Below are 19,333 nucleotides of genomic sequence, written 5' to 3'. Positions count from 1 at the left end.
CTCAGAATCACTTATGGGTCACCCTGGTCAGATGAGACAGCCGTCCTACACACCTGGAGGCAGGGAGGTGCGAGCCCCTACCTTAAATTGTAGGGTTATGGCCTGACGTGATGACTGCAGCCAACCCACGCTGACAGCCAAGCGCTGGGCACACAGACTCAACAGGGCAGCCTCAACAGCTCCAGCCGACCACGAAGTGACACGATTTCCACAGAAGGCCTTTCATTCAAATCCCCCCTCCCCACAACGTGCAAGATTCTGCACATTTTAGCCAGTAGTTTGGAAGAAATAGGGGGCCACAAAGGAGGCCCAATCTGCTTAGTTTAACCACCTCCAGGAGGGCAGAGAGAACTGAGATTTTGTCAGGGGCTCTGAAAGGAAAACACAGGAACTCCACCAAGAAAACGTCCCTTATTATCTAGAGGTGCTTCTTTCTCATCCTGAGTTAAAGAGCTTTACAGACATGTCTGCCAAAGCAGTCTTTCCAGCAGGCCCAAGAATGGATTTAACTAGGATATTCCCATCCATCCCCCAACCTTCTGGAAGTTCACCTCCTCTGACAAATTCTGGGGAGAAAATGGATATAACATATAGAGGTAAATGGGTGAGCCCCTAGAAAAAACATTTCTGACTGTTCCGATCAAATAGACTGACTGGGCTTCCCTGGTGGCGCAGTGGTTGAGAATCTGCCTGCCAATGCAGGGGACATGGGTTCGAGCCCTGGTCTGGGAAGATCCCACATGCCGCAGAGCAACTGGGCCCATGAGCCACAATTACTGAGCCTGCGCGTCTGGAGCCTGTGCTCCGCAACAAGAGAGGCCGCGATAGTGAGAGGCCCACGCACCGCGATGAAGAGCGGCCCCCGCTTGCCACAACTAGAGAAAGCCCTCGCACAGAAACGAAGATCCAACACAGCCAAAAATAAAATAAATAAATAAATAAATAAATAGACTGACCGTCCAGAGAGGTTGGTGCATCTCGAGAACATTTAAAACCCAATTCTGTTGACCCGCCTTAGATGGTTCACAGGAGCCACTCACTCTCCCAAAAGCATGGTACTGAAACCAAGTGACCCGCTACTGGACTGTCCCTGGGCCTCTGCCCAACTGGAGGAAGTAGTCAGAGATGTTTTCCCCCCAACCTTGGCTTTTGCAATTGCTTGCAGTGGATTTACGCTTAATCCAAATAGTACATAGTTTTATCTTTCCTTCGCCTTTCTACAATTCAATCCCCACATTATAAGAATTACCAACTGTACTGGACATATCATTGCTGAACAGAAGTGGATTTATCTTACGGGGGCATTCGTGCAATCTGCTGTAGAGAGACGATTTTACTTGCTCTGAATTCATAACTCTGAGAACCATGCCATTGAGGAGAATTAGGTCCAGCAGCTGACTGCGCTGGAAATGAAGTAAGGGCGCCTCCGTGATCCCCCCTTTGAATTCACAATGCTAGTTTCTAAGTCCCATCCCAGGTCCCACCAGTGCCCGTCTGCAGTCATTTCTTTCCTCTCTTCCTGAGGTCTTGCTTCGTCTACTCCTTTTAGGCCTGTCCCCATGAAACCGCCATAACACTGGAGAATATTTGTCAGGGCCAGATTTTTGCCAGGCATTCTTCTATGACTTTTCACTCTCCTTTCACATTGTCTCGCTCAATTCCCAGCACAAACCTGTGATGAAGGTACTATGATCATAACTTCTCCATGCCACAGTTTTCTTAGCTGTTAAATGGCCAAGAACCTTGTCTGGAGGGAAGAGGTTGCACTTGCTTCATATACTTGAACTAAAACAACCCACTGCAGCAAATAGAAGGCAGCAGCAGATATGAGAATCCAGTTGTCGTTTATCAAGCTAAATAGTAAAGAGATTTGTGAAACCATAAGAGTGCCATTCTAACTTTTTGTTTTGTAAAATAATTATGTTTCATAAAAAATGGCATTTGTTTTTTTTTAAATTAATTAGTTCATTTAGTTTTGGCTGCGTTGGGTCTTCGTTGCTGCGTGTGGGCTTTCTCTAGTTGCGGCGAGCGGGGGCTACTCTTCGTTGCGGTGCGTGGGCTTCTGATTGCGGTGGCTTCTCTTGTTACGGAGCACGGGCTCTAGGCACGCGGGCTTCAGTAGTTGTGGCACGCAGGCTCAGTTGTTGTGGCTCGCCGTCTCTAGAGCGCAGGCTCAGCAGTTGTGGCGCACAGGCTTAGTTGCTCCGCAGCATGTGGGATCTTCCCGGCCCAGGGCTCGAACCCATGTCCCCTGCGTTGGCAGGCGGATTCTTAACCACCGCGCCACCAGGGAAGTCCAAAAATGGCATTTGTTAATAGAATTACTATTTTAAATGTTTCAATTTCTAACATAATACCTATCGATAGATACAACCCAGAAATAGAAAAGCTCTTTGATGTTGATACTTTTTAAGAATGTCAAAGGTCCCAAGGTCAGGAACCCTGAGAACTGCTGCAGAGCAGATCAGAGCTCTTAGACCAGGATCCACCACTAGCAAGTGGTTAAGATCTTGACAGTTCACTCTGCCTCTGTGCAGCACGTCGAGTGAAGCTGGACTCCATCATGACCACACCAGCGATCACTGAGAGCTTGCTCTGTGCCAGGCACTCATCTAAGCCCTAAGATATTCACGTATCTAATCCTCACAGCCACCCTATGAGTAGGGGCCATCTGGCCACGTCTTACAGAGGACGACACTGAGGCCCAGAGGAATGAGGTAATTATCCCAGGACATGTCCAAGCTGGGATTCAACCCCAGGAAGTCCAGCTCCAGATCCTTAGCCCACAACCATCCAGCTACCCTGCCTGTAGCAAAGGGTCCCTCTCTGCATGCACATACTTGCTACTCATTTAATTGCTAGGATTTTCCGACAGCAGTAGCAAGTTGAACAGCCCAGTGGTTTTGATGCAGACCACATGTGTGGCTTCATGACCTACTGTAAATGAAGCTTTTCGGCTTCAAAGGGCTAAATCCCAAAGCAGCAGCTCTCCCACCCTCCACGTGTGGAGCAAACCCATTTCTGCTGTGGCCAGAAGTCAACCTGTGCGTCTTATGCCGCTATATTTTTTATTTGTGATTAGGGTATCAAGAACAGGAGAAAGGTCAAGATGAACCCCAACAATGGTGCAAGATAGGCTGGATGCAGGAATTCAGGACAGAGAGAAGAATAACAAGAAGGAAAGACACAAGAGGGAGGGGATATGGGGATATATGTATACATATTGCTGATTCACTTTGTTATACAGCAGAAACTAACGCAACATTGTAAAGCAACTATACTCCAATAAAGATGTTAAAAAAAAAAAAAGAAAAAAAGAAGGAAAGACAGAGTGTGTCAGAAAACCAAATAGAGTATAAATGAGCAGATGCCATTTTGGGAAGCTCAGCCTGAACCTAAGGATATACCAAGGACCAGCCAGAAACAGCTTTGTTATTCCACTAGTCAAAAGCTTAGAGAGAAAACTCCATTCTGCCTGGGGTGGGTGAGGAAAGCAGTTAAAGGAGAAGGGTGAGGTGGGGCTTCAGAGAAGGTGGAACTTTCTCAATTCAAAGAAAGAAGAGCCAGCAGCCCAAGTGGACTTTACGTTTAGGGCTTCAGCTGAGAGTGGTGAATATGAGGAAATGGCCAGGGGCATTTAAAGTCAAGGAAATCTGAGGTTTACGTGCAAGGCTAGAAAATACTGGGTTTCCTGTCTTTAATGCACACTTGGAATTTCCCTGTTTGGATGCAGCTTACTGTGAGAAGACTGCTTGCAACAGAAAGTCATTTGTGCGTTCCCAGTGTCTGGGCCAAGTATGACAGGCTGAAGATCCTGACAGCAGCAGGCACACAGGCAACATGGGGTCCAGGAATTCAGACCCTCAGTCACAGATGACCATCATGGCAGCAAAAGGAAAGGGTGGTGAAAGCCCATAAATCTTTGTTATGTATGTGCCTCCATCCCACCATTTAAGGAGTTAAAGATATTATTTTTATTAATATATGGGGAAAGAATCTGAAAAAGAATGGATATATGTATATGTATAACTGAATCACTTTGCTGTGCACCTAAAACCAACACAACCATTGTAAATCAACTCTACTCCAATATAAAATAAAAATTAAATTAAAAAAACTAAAACACTTAGACATAAACTTAAAAAAAGAAGAAAACAATTAGCAAACATAGTCACAATAAGCTCCTGAAGTAGTAAAACCAGAAAGAGACAGAGCCATCCTACAGTGACTGTTAGTGACCCACGGAATGTCACATAAATCATGACACAGGGGTCAGGACAGACTCCTGGGCTCCTTTGATGGCTTTCTGTAGTTACGTTCACCTGGGTGACCCTGCTATAAACTGCAGAAGTGCTTTTCCAGAGCTCTTTTCTTTATGCCTCAAAACATGAAATCACAGTGTTAAAAAAAAAATGCTTCTTCAAATGTACTGTAAGAGGCCAGTGAGTCCCTTCCAGCTCCGCCACTGCGATTTTGCCTAATATTTTATCAAAGTGTATCAAAACTTTATTAAATAGAATATGATTTCTAGACTTGATATATATGGTTTCTAATAAATGTACAGTCCTCAAAATATCAGTCTTCATCTATATCAACAAAGCGAAAGGCATCCTCAGTCTTTGGTTCATTTCACAATATTTTCAATTTTATGCTTTTCTTGCCATGAAAATCTAAAGCATTAACATGTGCGTATTCTAGGTTATCTAGCTGACCACCTGTAACCAACTTCAGCACCACACTTGCTTTATGCCAACACCAAGTTGGTGCTTCTCCTCACAACTTCCATCATCTTCAGGCTAAAGCTGGGCAATGGGAAAATGATGCGTTCCAGCCATAAGAAGACAAAATGACTTGGAAGCATGCTGTGACTCTGCAGTGGTTTTTAACAGAGAAAGAGGGTGAAAGAATTGTCATGTCTTGACACATAAGCCAACCTTGACCAGAAGCAATGCATACCAGAGTCACACTGCACGCAGCTCTTTATTTTCAGCAAAAGATTGTCATTTGTTAAATTAGTAAAGCTTAGTAAAGGTTGGTGATTTGGATTTTTGACTTTTTAAATCTATTTTCTAAATTTGTTGCGACTTGATAGTTGTGGAAGATCCGTTAAGTTTAGGGAGTGTACACTGTTTTTAATGTGCAAATACTTGAGTATTATAATAAAATAATTTAAATAATTTATAATTATTTTATAATTTAAACTCCAGGAATCTGTGAGAATTTTATTTCCCTAAAAGTACTCTATCTACTACTCAAGTTTGAGAAATAACAGTCTACAGATAGGAAAACGAAGAGACCACGATTCTGCCCCAAAGCTGGTCAGAAAACAGGTTTCAGCAATGCCCCACTGGCGCCATCTGGTGGACACATTCGAACTAGTGCCCACTGGCACCGCCGTACTCCAGGGCCCTCAGAACCAGGGAGCTGAACACGTATTTAAATGCTGTCTACCTTCAAGGTGGGGCGTCAAGTAAGCACTCAGCACTGCCTGAGAGGCCTATTTCACGCCTTCTCTCTTCAGCCTGCAACACGGTCTCCCCCCACCCTCTCAGCTGGTAACCTGGCTTCTTACTTGCATGAGAAAACAAGCGCTAAGATGGGTCCATCTTACTGGATGGATCTACCAGCACCCCCATCTACCAGCCACCAGCAGCCGTACTTTCTGCTCTGCCTTCCTGCCACCTTGGGTGCAGTGTTGCCTCTGCTTATGTTCTGGATCACAGCACCTCTCAGAAAGCCAGTACCCTCTACTGTAATTCTCCTGTCTCCTAAGTTATCAACTTCCCTTCCCAGCTGGATCATTACCATCAGCGTACAAATAAGCTGTAATGGCTCCTACCTTAAAAAAGAAATGCAAATCCCGTCTTCACCCCACATCCCTCCATTCCTCTGCTCCTTCAAACAAAAATTCAAGCTGCATGCAGTTGCTGGCTCTATTTCCCCACCCCCATGCTCTCTGGCCCATGCTTCCCCCTCGTGCTGAAGCTGAGGTCACTGCCCTCAGTCTCTGTGGCTATCCTCCTGGAGCTCTGAGCAGCCTTTGGCACAGCTGAGGACCTCCCCTTAGGAACCAGGGCTCCACTTCACCTCCCCAAACATCACATTCTTGCCTCTTCAGACCCCTTTACTGCTGCTACCTCCTTTTTCTGACCTTGCCATTGGCCAGTCCCCAGGCCTGGTCTAACTCTCCCCACCCTCTGCCTCTATCCACCTTTCTCCAGGTCATCTCCTCCACCCCATGGCCTTAAACACCATCTACGGGCTACAATTCTCTATGATCTCAGCCCTGATCTTTCTCCCGAGCTTATGGGTCCCACTGCCTACTCAGCAGACCCGCTTGGATGGTGAGCTAGGTTGGATTGTCTAAGAGGCATCTCATAATCAACCAAACTCTCTGTTTTTCCATAAAATCTGTTCACTGCCCAATTTTCCCAGTCATGGCTAAAAGGTACCAGTATTGACCTGGTTGCTAGGGCCCCAGCCTAGGAACCACCTTTGATTCCCACCCACCCCTCCTTCTCTCCCCTCCACCCTCAGCTCTCCAACACAGGCTGACTCTGACCACTTGCTGCTGCCACCCTGGCTCAGTGCTACTCCCCCCAAAGTGGACACCCGCAATAGCCCCCAAGGGAGCCCCCTGCTCTTACGCTCACCCCGCCCCCCTCCTTCCTCCAGAGTCCAGCCCAGGCAGACCTCTCCTAATCATGAACTGAGTCCCACCACTCCCATGCCCAAAGCCCCCACAGGCCCTACACGCCTAGCTCACACTCTAAACTGCTCACCTTGGCCTCAAAGGCCTCATTTATCTGGTCCCATCTCCCTCCCCAACATTCCTAGTTATGATGGTCTCCCCTGTTCTCCAGCCTTATCAGCCTTCCTGTGGTTCCTCAAATATGCCGCAGTCTGGACCCACCTTCCAGCGAGTGTCTGTGCCCATGTCATTTGCGGGGCTGGCATTTCTCATCATTTAGTTCTCAGCTCAAATGTCACCCCCTCTTCTAAATAAGCGTCCCCCATCTCTATTTCACTAACCTGTTCTTATTTTCTTCAGAACACTTAACACTATTTGCAGTTACCGTCTTTATTTGCTGTCTATCTCCCCCTGACAAGCGTGTCAGTACACAAGAACAGAGCCTTCTTTGTCTCTTTACTGTTAAACCAAGTACAGAGCAAGTACAAAATGCCTGATCCCATTTGGTGGATGAAGAAACTGAGGCTAAAAATAATCAAGTAATTTGCCCAACGTCACACAGGAATAGAGCCAAGGCCAGGGCTGGAACCCACATCTGGCCAATCCCATATCCCGTGTCATTGGCTTACTGCACTGTATTGCCCCATGTCCAGCTTTGGGAGTTGAAAAAGATGGGCCCCTCCTCCTGATGCAGCCCACGCCCCCAGATTTGAATGAGATGAGATAAAAGCTGGCATTGTCCTGGGTTCTTTTGATTTCTGTATGTTGGCATCTTCGGTTGCTCTGAAACTTTGAGCATAAACCGAAAGACTCATTGTGACTATATTCCTTGAATCCTGAAATGAAGCAGAAAGAAATCCCAAAGGTACCCAGAGGCTGCCCAAGTATGAATGTGCTGCCCCGGCTCCAAAAGGAGGGCTGGGAAGAGTCAGCAGTTGAGATCATTTCTACAGGACAGACACACTTCAGAACGAGAATCCAGAGAGCAGGAAAGATCATCTCAAAAAGCTTTTGATCTCATCTAAGCAATTAATTCCATAGTTCCAATTTTTTTAATAAGCTTATTTTTTAATAAGCATTTCCTCACTTCCAATTATAATTCTCTACTCCATTGGTTCTCATCCTTTTTTTAACCTCCACTGACCAATGCCCAGTTATTTCCATAAAAATAGTCAATGTTGCTGTTCATAACTTTTGGATAAATAAATGATAGTATCTTTAAAGCCCCTTATATCTGGTCATAGCACCAAATAGGATACTCAGACCTGGGCCTTCTCTGCTGTGGTTATGATCAATTGCTACAGACTAAAAACTATTTTGTAACAAATATGAGAATTAGAAGAGAATGTAAACCAACATTCATGGACCACCCACTGTGTGCCAAGCTTGCAGTGCTAGCCTCTCCTACAGCTGACATTTTCTTGAGCACTTGTTATGTGCCAAGCAGCTCAGAAGTATGACCTCATTTAGTCCTCAAATCAACGCCCGTGGCCCAGGGAAAGGATTTTCCCCATTTCACAGACAAGGAAACCAACCGTGAGGTTAAGTAACTCAGAGGCAGTGGAAGACCTGACACCTGACCCGGGTCGCTCGTCCAAAGTGAGGCCCTTCCACCCTACCACCATCCCGACACTTGGATGGGGCCTGTTTGTTTGGTGACACTGTGAGGAAAACACGCAGTTACAGGAGTCATTTGAATAGGTAAGGTGGGTGGTGGAGGTTCCAATTTCAGATAAAATCATCAAAACCACTCATAACACTTTGAATTAGAGAAAGAAACGAATGGCCATGACAGGTGAGGGTGGTTCTATACGCTGAAGGTCTTCAAAGTCTCACCAGACCTATTGATTATCAGTCTTCAGAGTGAGAAGGGGATATATGGGTGAGGCCTGGCCAACATCTGGTTGTACGCACCCTCCATAAAACGTGGGTCTGACAGGCCTTTATGGGCGTGCACGAGGAGAGTGGAGGTCCACTGCACAGTCTCTGACCCCGGAATCCCTGGGCCAGTATAGTCATTAAAAGCTTGCTGGGAGCCAAGCGCACACACTAACCCGGTGCTTCCATCAAATGGGGTGATGTAGATATTACATCTAGTACAGTGCCGCTGCAGATCAGGTGTTCAACAAATAGAGTGCTGGTTGCCCACCCAACCTCCATCTCCTTGTCCTAGGCAATAGAACACTATTCTCGTTTGGGGCGGTGATGTGCCCAGCTAAAGACGACCTTCTCCAGCCTCCCTTGAAGCTAGATGTGGCCACGTGTTTCAATTCTGGCCAGAGGGATGCAGGCATCAGAGTTGGATGGGACTTCTGGGAAGGCTGCTTAAAGGAAGCTGATTCAACTGTAAGAGCTGCTCTTGCCTCTACCCAGCTTCCTCTCTGCTTGCTGAACATGCAACACACAGGCACGATAGCTAGAACTGCAAAAGTCATTTAGGTGACCTTGAGGAAGTCATTTAGGAGACCAGCAAGGAAGGTACTTGCTGAGGACAGTGAGTCTAAATTTAAGAGGCTATAGCTTCCTGTTGTCACTGTAGAGTTTTTCTACCAGCCACTGACAGACCACCCTCAAATGTCCTTTACGTGACAAAGAAATAAACGTCCATCCTGTATCAGCCACTTTAGGATATTTTAAGCTAGCAGGTCTCAAACTTAGGTGGCTAGCAAAATCACCTGGGGTACTTGGTAAAAATACAAAGGCTCTGGGCCTATGCTCTTTCAAGGAGCCTGGGCATCTGGGTGTGCTAGATGATGCTGACACCCACCAAAGTTCGAGAACCACTGCTTTAGGCTTTCTGTTCTAAGCGGCCCAATTTGTTCTTACAGTTCCCTTCAAGTGTCATCCCCAACACTGATAACATGCAGTCAGAAGCAATTTTATAACATCCAGCTTTACTTTGTTTCTCATTGAAAGCAGAGATCGCATCTGAATAGGGTGGCCCACCACAGCCAAGATAATTCTGCATCCACCCTCCCAGGATACGGCAGAAGGTGGTGGGCACACTGCCCGCCCGTGGCCTGCCTCGACCTGTCCTGCTCCTTGACATGCTGCCTGGGTCAGAGCAGGTGAAAGTTGTCCGGGTTGCCACCAAGCTTCCTCCTTGGAACTTTTAGTCTGAGCCTTAGCAATACTGTCGTACCCCCTGAGTGGGGTCTCCAGCCCCTCACATTCACTTTCCTTACCTTGATGCAAAAAGGACTGGGTGAGGAACCACCGCTCTCCTGAGTTGCCCCTGATCGCTGCGGCTTTGCTGCCAAGCTCACAAGCTTTCCTAGTGAGGACTAAGACTCCAAGGTCAACATTAGGAGCCACTTCCTCCCATCCACAGGTTACTGGCCCAAAGTCAGAGTTTCTCTAAGCAGAGTTTCCTGGCCACCTAGCTGTCTGCCCTGCCCAACCAGTAAACTCTTTATCTCAAGTACAAGAGGACAGGCTTGTGAGTTCTCCTTCTCTTTTCTAAAGGACATCACTTTTTCCTTTGTGCTGGTACAGAAACGTCAGGCATGCGGAGTGTGGGAAGAGAAGTTTTCAGACCACCATCTCAAAGAAAAAAGTGGTCTGGACCCACCTAGACATAAATCTGCACAATTCGTAAAGACTCCATTTGTTGAGTCCAGATAGTAATTATAAAAATGTGACTTTCTATTATCTGGCTCTTTCTTTATATTCAGTTCCTGAGACTTAAAGCAGTCACCCACATCCGCCTGCTCTGGGTAAAAGCAGCTGACAAACAGGTAATGCCCTTTTGGATGCCAGCTACAAAGGGGAGTCCCGCAGACAAAAGAAAGCTCGGATGAATCATTCACCGCACCCTCCCCGTCCCTGGAGGGTCCCTTTGCACCAGGTGACCTTAGCTGGAAGACCCTGAGGCCCTAGACTGAGCTGAAGGTAGACCCAGGCCCCTGATAACCTGAAGCCCCAGGGCCGGTGCTGGGGTAGAGCTGCACTCTTTCCTCTCCACTGCAGGTCCACACACACATGGCTGAGAGCCAGGCAAAAGCAGGGAGAGCCCCAGGGCTGCCCCGGACCGAAGCCACCCCTGACACTAAGGACTCACTTCGTGTTTATTTCTGGTAGTGAGTGGAGTTTGAAGAGCTGCCTCCTCCCCCTCGGATGGCGTGGACGGCCGTTGGAGACGATGCTGGGTAGTGTCCAGGGCGGATGGGCTTGGCTGTATCCAACCGACAGAAAAGAGAGAAGAGACATTCAGACTTAAACAGCTGCGCCGAGATACCTCCAGGTCACGTGCAAAAACCAAGAGGCACACTTTTTATCAACATTACAATTCTTATCAATCACCAGACCTTTCTGAAAGCGGGAGGTTTGCCCTCCGATTAGTACAGTTAGTTAATCCAACGCACCCAATGTTTAGGGGACAGAGAGACCTTGCGTATCAATTATTTCAATTCTTATCAAGGAAAATTAGAAACAGAGGACTTTCAGTTTTATCTGCGGCAGATCTGTGGGTCCCAATGGGTTCCAACAGCATCTCCCTGAAACTGGATGCAGAATTCTGTCTGTGATGCATTTTAGGGGGAGAGGGTTCACAGTTTTCAGTAGATACTCCAAGGGGATAAGACCCAATAAATGCAATGAACCACTAATCTAAGTTATGATCTTAAAACTAGAAAGATGAAGTTGCTGGTTTACATAACATCCGCACAGCAATATCTGATGAGAAATAATATTACGTGTTATTGGAGATGTTTCAATTTTTAAAAAAAAAGGAAAGAAAGAAAGAAAGAAAAAAGCTCTCTAGAGAACATCCTTAAATCCCTTCCACTCTCACGGCACTATCCCAAGAACTATGACTCAACAGGCACACTCTCATTCTTTGCGTGGGTCCAAATCCAGGTCTCGAAGGGGCTGGTGCCCAGGCCTCCTGCACTCACTGATGCCAGGCCTGGCTCTCTCCAGAGTATTTCCAAGGCTGTGCTTGCAAGCAGCTCTCCCTGAGGCTTCTGGCTACACGTAGCTCCTTCATGGTTCCGCCGGGTGCAGAACAGAAGGGGCCTTCAGGCTTTCCTGAGCAAGCCATATATTCTGGTATTCCCGAGAAAGTATACCTCCGTCTGTTTACAGACAAACACGTCTGCCTGCAGCCAGGGCTGGCCGCCTTCTCTGCTCAGCTCAATAGCTCTCACGATCACAAGGTCCCCCAGAATCTCTCAGTGTAAGGAAGCGCACGCCTGGCCATCCCATCCTCCCAGGATGAACGCTCGGTGCCGGGAGGAGCCGGGAGGAGCCGGGAGGAGCCGGGAGGAGCCGGGCCGCCCCGCCCAGAGCTTCCGGCCAGAGGAGCCCTCGCCCTCTATCAGGGGCCCGGGGGCGGGCACACGTACCGATCTGGGCCGAGTGGGCCCTCCTGGCCATGTTCTTGGCTCGCACAGCCTCCTTGATGCGGTCCACCTCCTGCTGGTAGCGCTTGCGGTCTCGCATGGCGTTCTCCTTGGCCTCCTTCAGTGCGCTCTCCAGCGCCTTGACGCGCTCGGCCGTGGCACGCAGGCGCTTCTCCAGCTTGGGCAGCTCACAGCGCAGGTCTGCGTTGTCCCGGACCAGCTGCGGCGGGAGGGAGAGGTGGGGAGTTACGGGGCTGGTGGGGGGCGGGGGGTGGGCAAACCCACTGCGGGGGCTGAGAAGGTGACAGGAGAGCAGCTAGAACCACCACCCGCGCGCCCCACCAGGGTCGTCTTGGAGAGTCCGTAGGGCCATAAACGGTGGGACCAACGGGAATAAAAATCCCATACCCTGAGGCTCCAATTTGCCAAACACAGGATTCACGGGTACGAGAAAGCGGGGAGGGGTGTACGATAGAATCAAAAGCCATTTCCAGCTGTAGGAAGCTTTCAGGCTTGGGTGGGATTTACTGCCTCTTTTGTTTGAGGGGTGAGGAGGGGACTTGCCAGAGAAAATTGACTACTTGGACATTGGCATGTGAAAGATAAGAAATGTGAAGCCAGTTCAGACACGCTCAGTGAAAGGCATTCATGTTCTAGAGCTCTCTGAAGGCCTCCTTCCAAGCCAGGTCACATTGTCTACACCAGCACCGGGTTTGGACCCCACTTTGCAACATATCCAGAGACTAACGGGTAACTCAGGGATACTGTTCATTCCTTCATTACCTAAGACCCTCAGTTAAGAAGGAACAGGCTTGCCCTGGGTTAAGAATGGGCTCCAGAGCCAGATCTGTTACTGCCTGGCCATCTGACCTGCTGTGAGTCACTCAACCACTCTAAGTCTACATGCTACATAAATAGGATCATTGTGGGAATCCAAATGGATCAGGAAAAGTTTTGAGAATCTTAAGTGCTAAACAAAGGTTGAACTATTGCTGGGTCTACACCTGTTTTCTTTACTCCTGTATCTCCACCCAGCACCAGCTCCAGTGCCCGGCAGAGAGTAGGTTTTTAATAAATATTCATTGAATTCATGAATAAAATAACTAATGAAATTCAGAGCTCTATTTCAAGTTCCCCAGTAGCTTCTGCTTTTCTATTTCTCATCGACAATTTGCTTGAATGACTTCAACCATGTTGAATCTGTCATCCTCCCTCTGGGGAAAAATGCCATCATCAGTTATGTTGAAGAGGATGTAACAAGTCAAAGAGAAATGACATCCCCTCGGCCACGGGGTCCAAAATGTTGGACCATTTTTATCAGATCCCAAATCTTGAGGATTTAGGGAAAACCGTCATGAACATTCCAGCATTTAAATAGAAAGGAGAGAAATAAGCTGCCTAAGTCACCGGTAGGTTTGGACATGGTTATTGCTCTCTGTCACTCTAGACAAACTCCAGGGTGTTGCAGGAACCCAAGAGGATGCCCAAGAAATAGGGCGACAGTGCAGAGAGGGGGCTGGTTCCGGCCTCAGTGCTCCCACGTGTGGGATGAAGCCAGTGGCTTCCTTGCCCAGTCTGCTTCCTCATCTATAAAAAGAGGGAGCCTGACCCAGCTCGGTGGCATCCACTTTGCATTCTGTGGAGTCTTTGGTTCCACAGAGGGTCCTGAAAAGCATCACGGGAGACACTGAGGCCAGCTGGGGTTGGAGGCTGGGACGGGAGGCAGAATGAAAAGACACAACTGAACACCGTGTTCCCCAAGCCCCAGAGAGCTCACACTCAATTCCTTATATTTGGCTTCTATCAGAGAAAGTATTTTAGGACTTCCCTGGCGGTCCAGTGGTTAAGACTCTGCACTTCCACTGCAGGGGGTGCGGGTTCGATCCTTGGTCGGAGAACTAAGATCCTGCATGCCAGGAGGCGCGACCAAAAAATAATATAAAAAAAAAAAGAAGGTATTTTCTATACAAGGGAAGTCACTGAAGACTAAAAGAGTTCCAGGTCCCTTCCAGCACTGATGTTCCCTAGTGATGTATTGTCCTTTTACCTTCTGTATCAGAGTCACCTCCCTCACTAGGGCCGAATCCAGTGGGGCTTCTCTCCAGGAGAGAAAGAGAAGCAGGAGGAAGATGACGCAACCCTCCTACCTGTTTGTGGACCTTAGTGAGCTGCTCCAGGTTATTCTCCAGGAAGGAAATTTTCTGCTTCTGGGCAGCGCTGCCTCCTCCCTCGTCGCTGTCCAGCTCTACACTCTGCATCAACACCAAGGGGTCAGCGGGACAGGCCTCCACACTGCCCACCCCCGGTCCCAACATCATGTGGATGAGCCATTCGAAAGAAAACCCCCAGTCTTACTAAAGGTTATTCTGAAAGTGAAAATGAAGAGTGGTTCTAAAAGTTTAGACTCGACCTTCTTCCCAATTAATTTCCTTGATCGGTACCAAAAGTATTCTTTCTTTGGACAGCTGACAAAAAAACTTCAAATCTTTTTTTGAGGGATTCAGATTAGATACAGCTGTCTTTGTGAAATATACCTCTCCCTTGCATGCAGGTAAATAGAGGCTTTTCTTTTCAAAAGGAAGTGTTCCAAAACTCATTAAGAAGAACTAGTGTGAAAACATAAGCCCAACAGGATAGGAATAAAGACACAGACGTAGAGAATGGACTTGAGGACACGGGGAGGGGGAAGGGTAAGCTGGGACAAAGTGAGAGAGTGGCATGGACATATACACACTACCAAATGTAAAATAGATAGCTAGTGGGAAGCAGACGCAGAGCACAGGCATCTCAGCTTGGTGCTTTGTGACCACCTAGAGGGGTGGGATAGGGAGGGTGGGAGGGAGACGCAAGAGGGAGGGGATATGGGGATATATGTATACGTATAGCTGATTCACTTTGTTATACAGCAGCAACTAACACAACAACGTAAAGCAATTACGCTCCAATAAAGATGTTAAAAAAAAAAAAAAGCCCAAGACCCAAATTTCATTTCAAACATCACAAGTGAGATAACAAGTCATCAAGCTGTGGGAAAGTGTCTGTGGTCCCACTGGGAAGTCTCAATGGCCTCTGCTTGTCCCTTCAGCTTCCAATTCCATGAAATTACTTAATGAACCCGTCTCAGACTAGTCACGGCATCTGCGTGCTGTGCTGGATCAACTCTCAAAATTTATCAGATCTTGAGATTGATAAAAACACTGTTCTCCCAGCACTGCCACGCTGAGTGGCCAGATAAGTTGGGAAATACATGTAGAAACACATCCTGGAGTCCAAAAATGGCAAAGCACGCTTGCTTTGTCTCATTATAGAAGAGATCATCACCCTTCTCTTTCTGAGACGTGATGTCTATATGAGCATCTCAAACCTGTCTCTTTGATCTAAATCCGGGGTTCTCAAACCCAGAAGAGGATTTGTTAAAACTCAGATTGCTGGGCCCTACCCTCGTCTCTGAGTCAGTGGATCCAGGGTGGGTCTGAGAATTTGCACCTCTAGCAAGTTCCCAGGTGACGCTAGTGCTGCTGGCCAGGTGGCCACACTTTGAGAACCACTGGTCTAGGAATAGGTTCTTCCTACAGAGTTTTATATCATGAAGTCTGGGAAGTCTGATCTCAAGCTCTGCACCCTCCTCGGAACACCTCCTCCCTCCGACTGAGCCTTTTTGGTTCTTGTCATAACCTCTCCAGTCTCTGTCTCCATCACCTCTGCTCTGGCCTCTCTCTCCTCCCTGGTCCAGGTCCTCCAGTCATTTCTGTTTTGATGATGGTGATCACTACCTACCTGCCTGACCAGTGCCACCTTGAGACCTCCCATCATTCTCCACCCTCTTTCCTTGTTTTTATTTCCAGGCCTCCAAACTCACTAGAATCGTGCTGTCAGGTGCCACGAGAAATCCGTGCTCTGACCCTCAGCTGGACACTCCCACCACTGCTTAGCATCCTTTTGTTCATCCCCAGCAAATCCCCGACAGCTGCCTGAGCCTCCTCTAGTCTCTCTGGGCTCCCCATTCTCTTCTTTCTTCCCCATTGAGGACCTTCTTCTCCACATTAACTGAGAATATCAAAGTCTTCAGATGCATCTCTTCCCACTGTCATATATTTCCCTACGAATGTCTCCATATTGGCTTCTCCATGTATCCTCTCTGGGAAAGTGGGCCCTTTCCATCTACCAAGCCTAATACATTCCCCTATACTGTCAATTCTGTCTTCTCAGATCCGACTCCATCGGTCATGTCCTCTTTTTTTAATAATATATTTCATCCCTTTTCCTTGGCTCCTTCACACAGACCCCCATGCACACACTTTTCTTAAATATACCTTCTGTCCATCCTGTCCTACCTCTGGGTATGCCCACTTCTCCTCATCCATCACTTTCAAATATCTTTAAAGCGTAGCCCCCTTGCTGTTTCCACCTCCCCCCTCCTGAAACCTCTGCCAGCTGCTCTGGGGGTTCACCGTTCAGTGACTCCCAAGATCACTGTCACTGTGTGTGGCACAAGGACCAAAGAAGCTCAGACTCAGGAGTCACACAGACCTGGATTACAATCCCATCTCTGGCTCTCCCCAGCTGTGTGATCTCGGGAGGTCACGTAACCTCTGAGCCCATCTCCACAGCTGCAAAACAGAACACTAAGAACCACTTACATGGCTCCTGGGGAGAGCAAACAAGACGCCGGATGTTAAAGTGCTTCGTACACTCTGACCTGGCCTCTCATGGCCTCCTAACAAGCAAAGATGAGGCTCTAGCCCCTGACTTCCACGTTCCTGACATCGTTCACCAGGCTTCAGGGCCACGCTGTCTGATGAGACCCCTCTGGGTTTTCCCGGCATCACTCAGGGGTTTTCACACTGCTGCCAGATAGATATGTGTTCGTTTGAAAGGATATTGGGTTGGCCAAAAAAGTTCGTTCGGGTTTTTCCATAAAATGTTACGGGAAAAACCCGAACGAACTTCTCTGGCCAACCCAATAACTTCCTTTTACTAAGAAGGAAAAATCAGATGGAAAAATGTTCCCAAGTATTTTTTCCCCCTCCAGCACATTCTTTTAATCACATTTGCTGGCATGAAGTAATTAATTTTTAAGCATAACCAGCCCCGATTTAAGCAAGTGATACTTCAACTGAAAATGATTCATTCTGGCCAACTTTTCTTTTCTTCTCAGTCCCATTCACACAAACTAGAACTCACTTTTTTAACCCGGGCGGTCAGATCCTGGACGAAGAGTTTACGGAGGTTGTGCAGAGTCTGTAGTTCTCGAGACTGGAAGAGAAGATTGTTAAAATGCCACTTAAATGAGGGAACACGCTGAATTTATGACACAGCTGGCACCAGACTGTCAACCCCAGACATCTCCATAAATCTCTGTAAGCCAACCATCGAGGCCATGGGGCTCCCCACTTCCTCCGACCTGCCCACCACTCATATCCTCCCCCTCCACCTGGCATCTTCCCAGGGGCACCCCAAGGTTCAGAGACTGGGAACTCAAACAATGAAGTGTAAACTAGAACAAAGCCTGCTCGTTTGCTGTGTTTCAAATAGAACCTTTTTTTCCCTTCAACCACAAAAATTCAAAAGTATTCTCATAAAAATTCCTGGAGGGCTGTGTTGTACCAGAATGGACTCTTTTTTTCCCTCTAACTTATTGTGTACATGTTACACAAAATGCCAACAAATTTAAATGAAAAGTTAGCCACAGTTTCTCCCACCCTAACTGACCGACATTTTTCATGTTTCCACACCCCTCTGGCCGTGGTCCATATGCTCCTTTGCTTTACATCACTGAGCTTATGGACTTTCCACCTGGGTGACCCTGGACAACTTATCTAACCTTTCTGTGCCTCAGCTTTCTTATTTGTAACCTGAGGATAAAAATAGTAGTTACCTCATAGTTGCTGTTATCAAGCTTCAATGAGATGATCCTTATAAAACTCTTACAACCGTTTCTGGCACATAGTAAGCATTCAATAAATATTAGCTAGTGTTAATGTATTGATGCCTCATAATTGACAGCCATTTCTTCATCAGACTTTTACTGCTTCCTTTGGTTGCTGTTATAACTTTCATGAAATTAACTTCTTGGGGGCATTTTTTTTCTTCATTTTGGAGTCTTTTCTACTAATGAACCCTTAGGAATTAGACTGCTAAGACAAAGGTCTAAGTCAAATCTGGTGACCTCTGTTAACAAAATCGGAAAACCAAAATATTTCCTTCCATTTAAGTCTCCGTGTATTTACCACAGGAAGTATGACTAGTTCCCTTAAAAATATTTTCCCATAAGGAGAGAAATACGCTTGCATTTATGTTTTTCAATTTGTCTAAATTGACCTACTCTAACACAGAATGTCAAGGGATGGAGCTCACACAAGCTCACAGAGAAAAGGAAGAAACAGGCTCTAAAGCCATGGAAATAATAAGTTTCTTGGAATAAAGGTTCTACGTTAATTTAAGGTCATATTACTGGGTCCAATTCCATAATTGTGTTGAAATAAAAAGCACCTGAAGTCAATTGCTTCCTCAGATGAGGCAAATTACTTTCTGCAGGAGGCCAAGCGGGCCTGCTGTTAGGAACGCCGTGCACGCGGTGCGTGCCCAGGGCTGAGCCACCGGCCGGCAGGTGCAGGGGGGCTGCGCCGAGCTCTCAGCGATGTAGCTGTGCCGCCTGTGCCCCTGCCCGAGGGAGCTCGGCCGCGGCCCCCTGCTCTGCGAGCTCTCTCTCCCGCTTCAGGGGTTTCATTACTGATTGAACCATAATCACAGTAAATACTTTCCATGAAAAATGCCACCACCCCTCAGGGACATGAGAAGAGAAGACCCGGGTGTCTTGTCAAAGGGCCAGGCGATTCTTCCAGGCCGAGCACCAAATAATCCAGAGTCCGGAGTCTGGCGACTTTCTCTCATGATTGTTTGTTTTTAGGTAACTTCAATAAACAGTTTAGGAGGGGCAGTTCAAGACCTTGGAAACAGTTGATAAGTTGCACATGAATGCCTGCGTAACCCCATTTTGGCTTCCTGGGGCAATGAATTTTCCTCCATCGTATTCATTATCATTCCTTCACCCACCCCAATTCCTTTGCCTTGTGAAGTAAGTCACAAGCCTTTCCTGGCACGGACGCTGCCCTCTGTGTAAAAGCTCAGGGCTCAGCTTCCTGTCACAGGGGACAGCGAGGGTGGGACCAGAGAGGTGGGGACACAAGGCCCATCAACGCAGCAGGAGGAGAGGTCCAGCCCCAGAGCCCACACAAAGCGTCCTATTAAAGCCAGATGGCTGCCTGGGACCCCAGAGACGTCCCCACCGGCTGGTTGG

General features: G+C 47.5%; 1 protein-coding gene across 1 annotated transcript in view; it reads right to left on the bottom strand.

The window, feature by feature from the left end:
* KIF5C (kinesin family member 5C) overlaps positions 1–19,333 on the bottom strand; it is a 172,612-nt gene that overhangs the window by 3,421 nt on the left and 149,858 nt on the right. Inside the window, exons 22-25 of the mRNA XM_059927129.1 lie at positions 17,218–17,289; positions 14,181–14,285; positions 12,037–12,253; positions 10,752–10,865 (exon numbers count right to left, since the gene is read on the bottom strand). Coding sequence (XP_059783112.1) covers positions 10,759–10,865; positions 12,037–12,253; positions 14,181–14,285; positions 17,218–17,289 — 501 coding nt within the window. The 3' untranslated portion in view covers positions 10,752–10,758. The remainder of the gene's footprint in view (positions 1–10,751; positions 10,866–12,036; positions 12,254–14,180; positions 14,286–17,217; positions 17,290–19,333) is intronic.

Source organism: Balaenoptera ricei, chromosome 7 (assembly GCF_028023285.1).
Source record: "Balaenoptera ricei isolate mBalRic1 chromosome 7, mBalRic1.hap2, whole genome shotgun sequence".
NCBI classification, from domain to species: domain Eukaryota; kingdom Metazoa; phylum Chordata; class Mammalia; order Artiodactyla; family Balaenopteridae; genus Balaenoptera; species Balaenoptera ricei.
The sequence above is the reverse complement of the archived record's forward strand: the minus strand, read 5'-3'. Positions and strand labels throughout refer to the sequence as shown.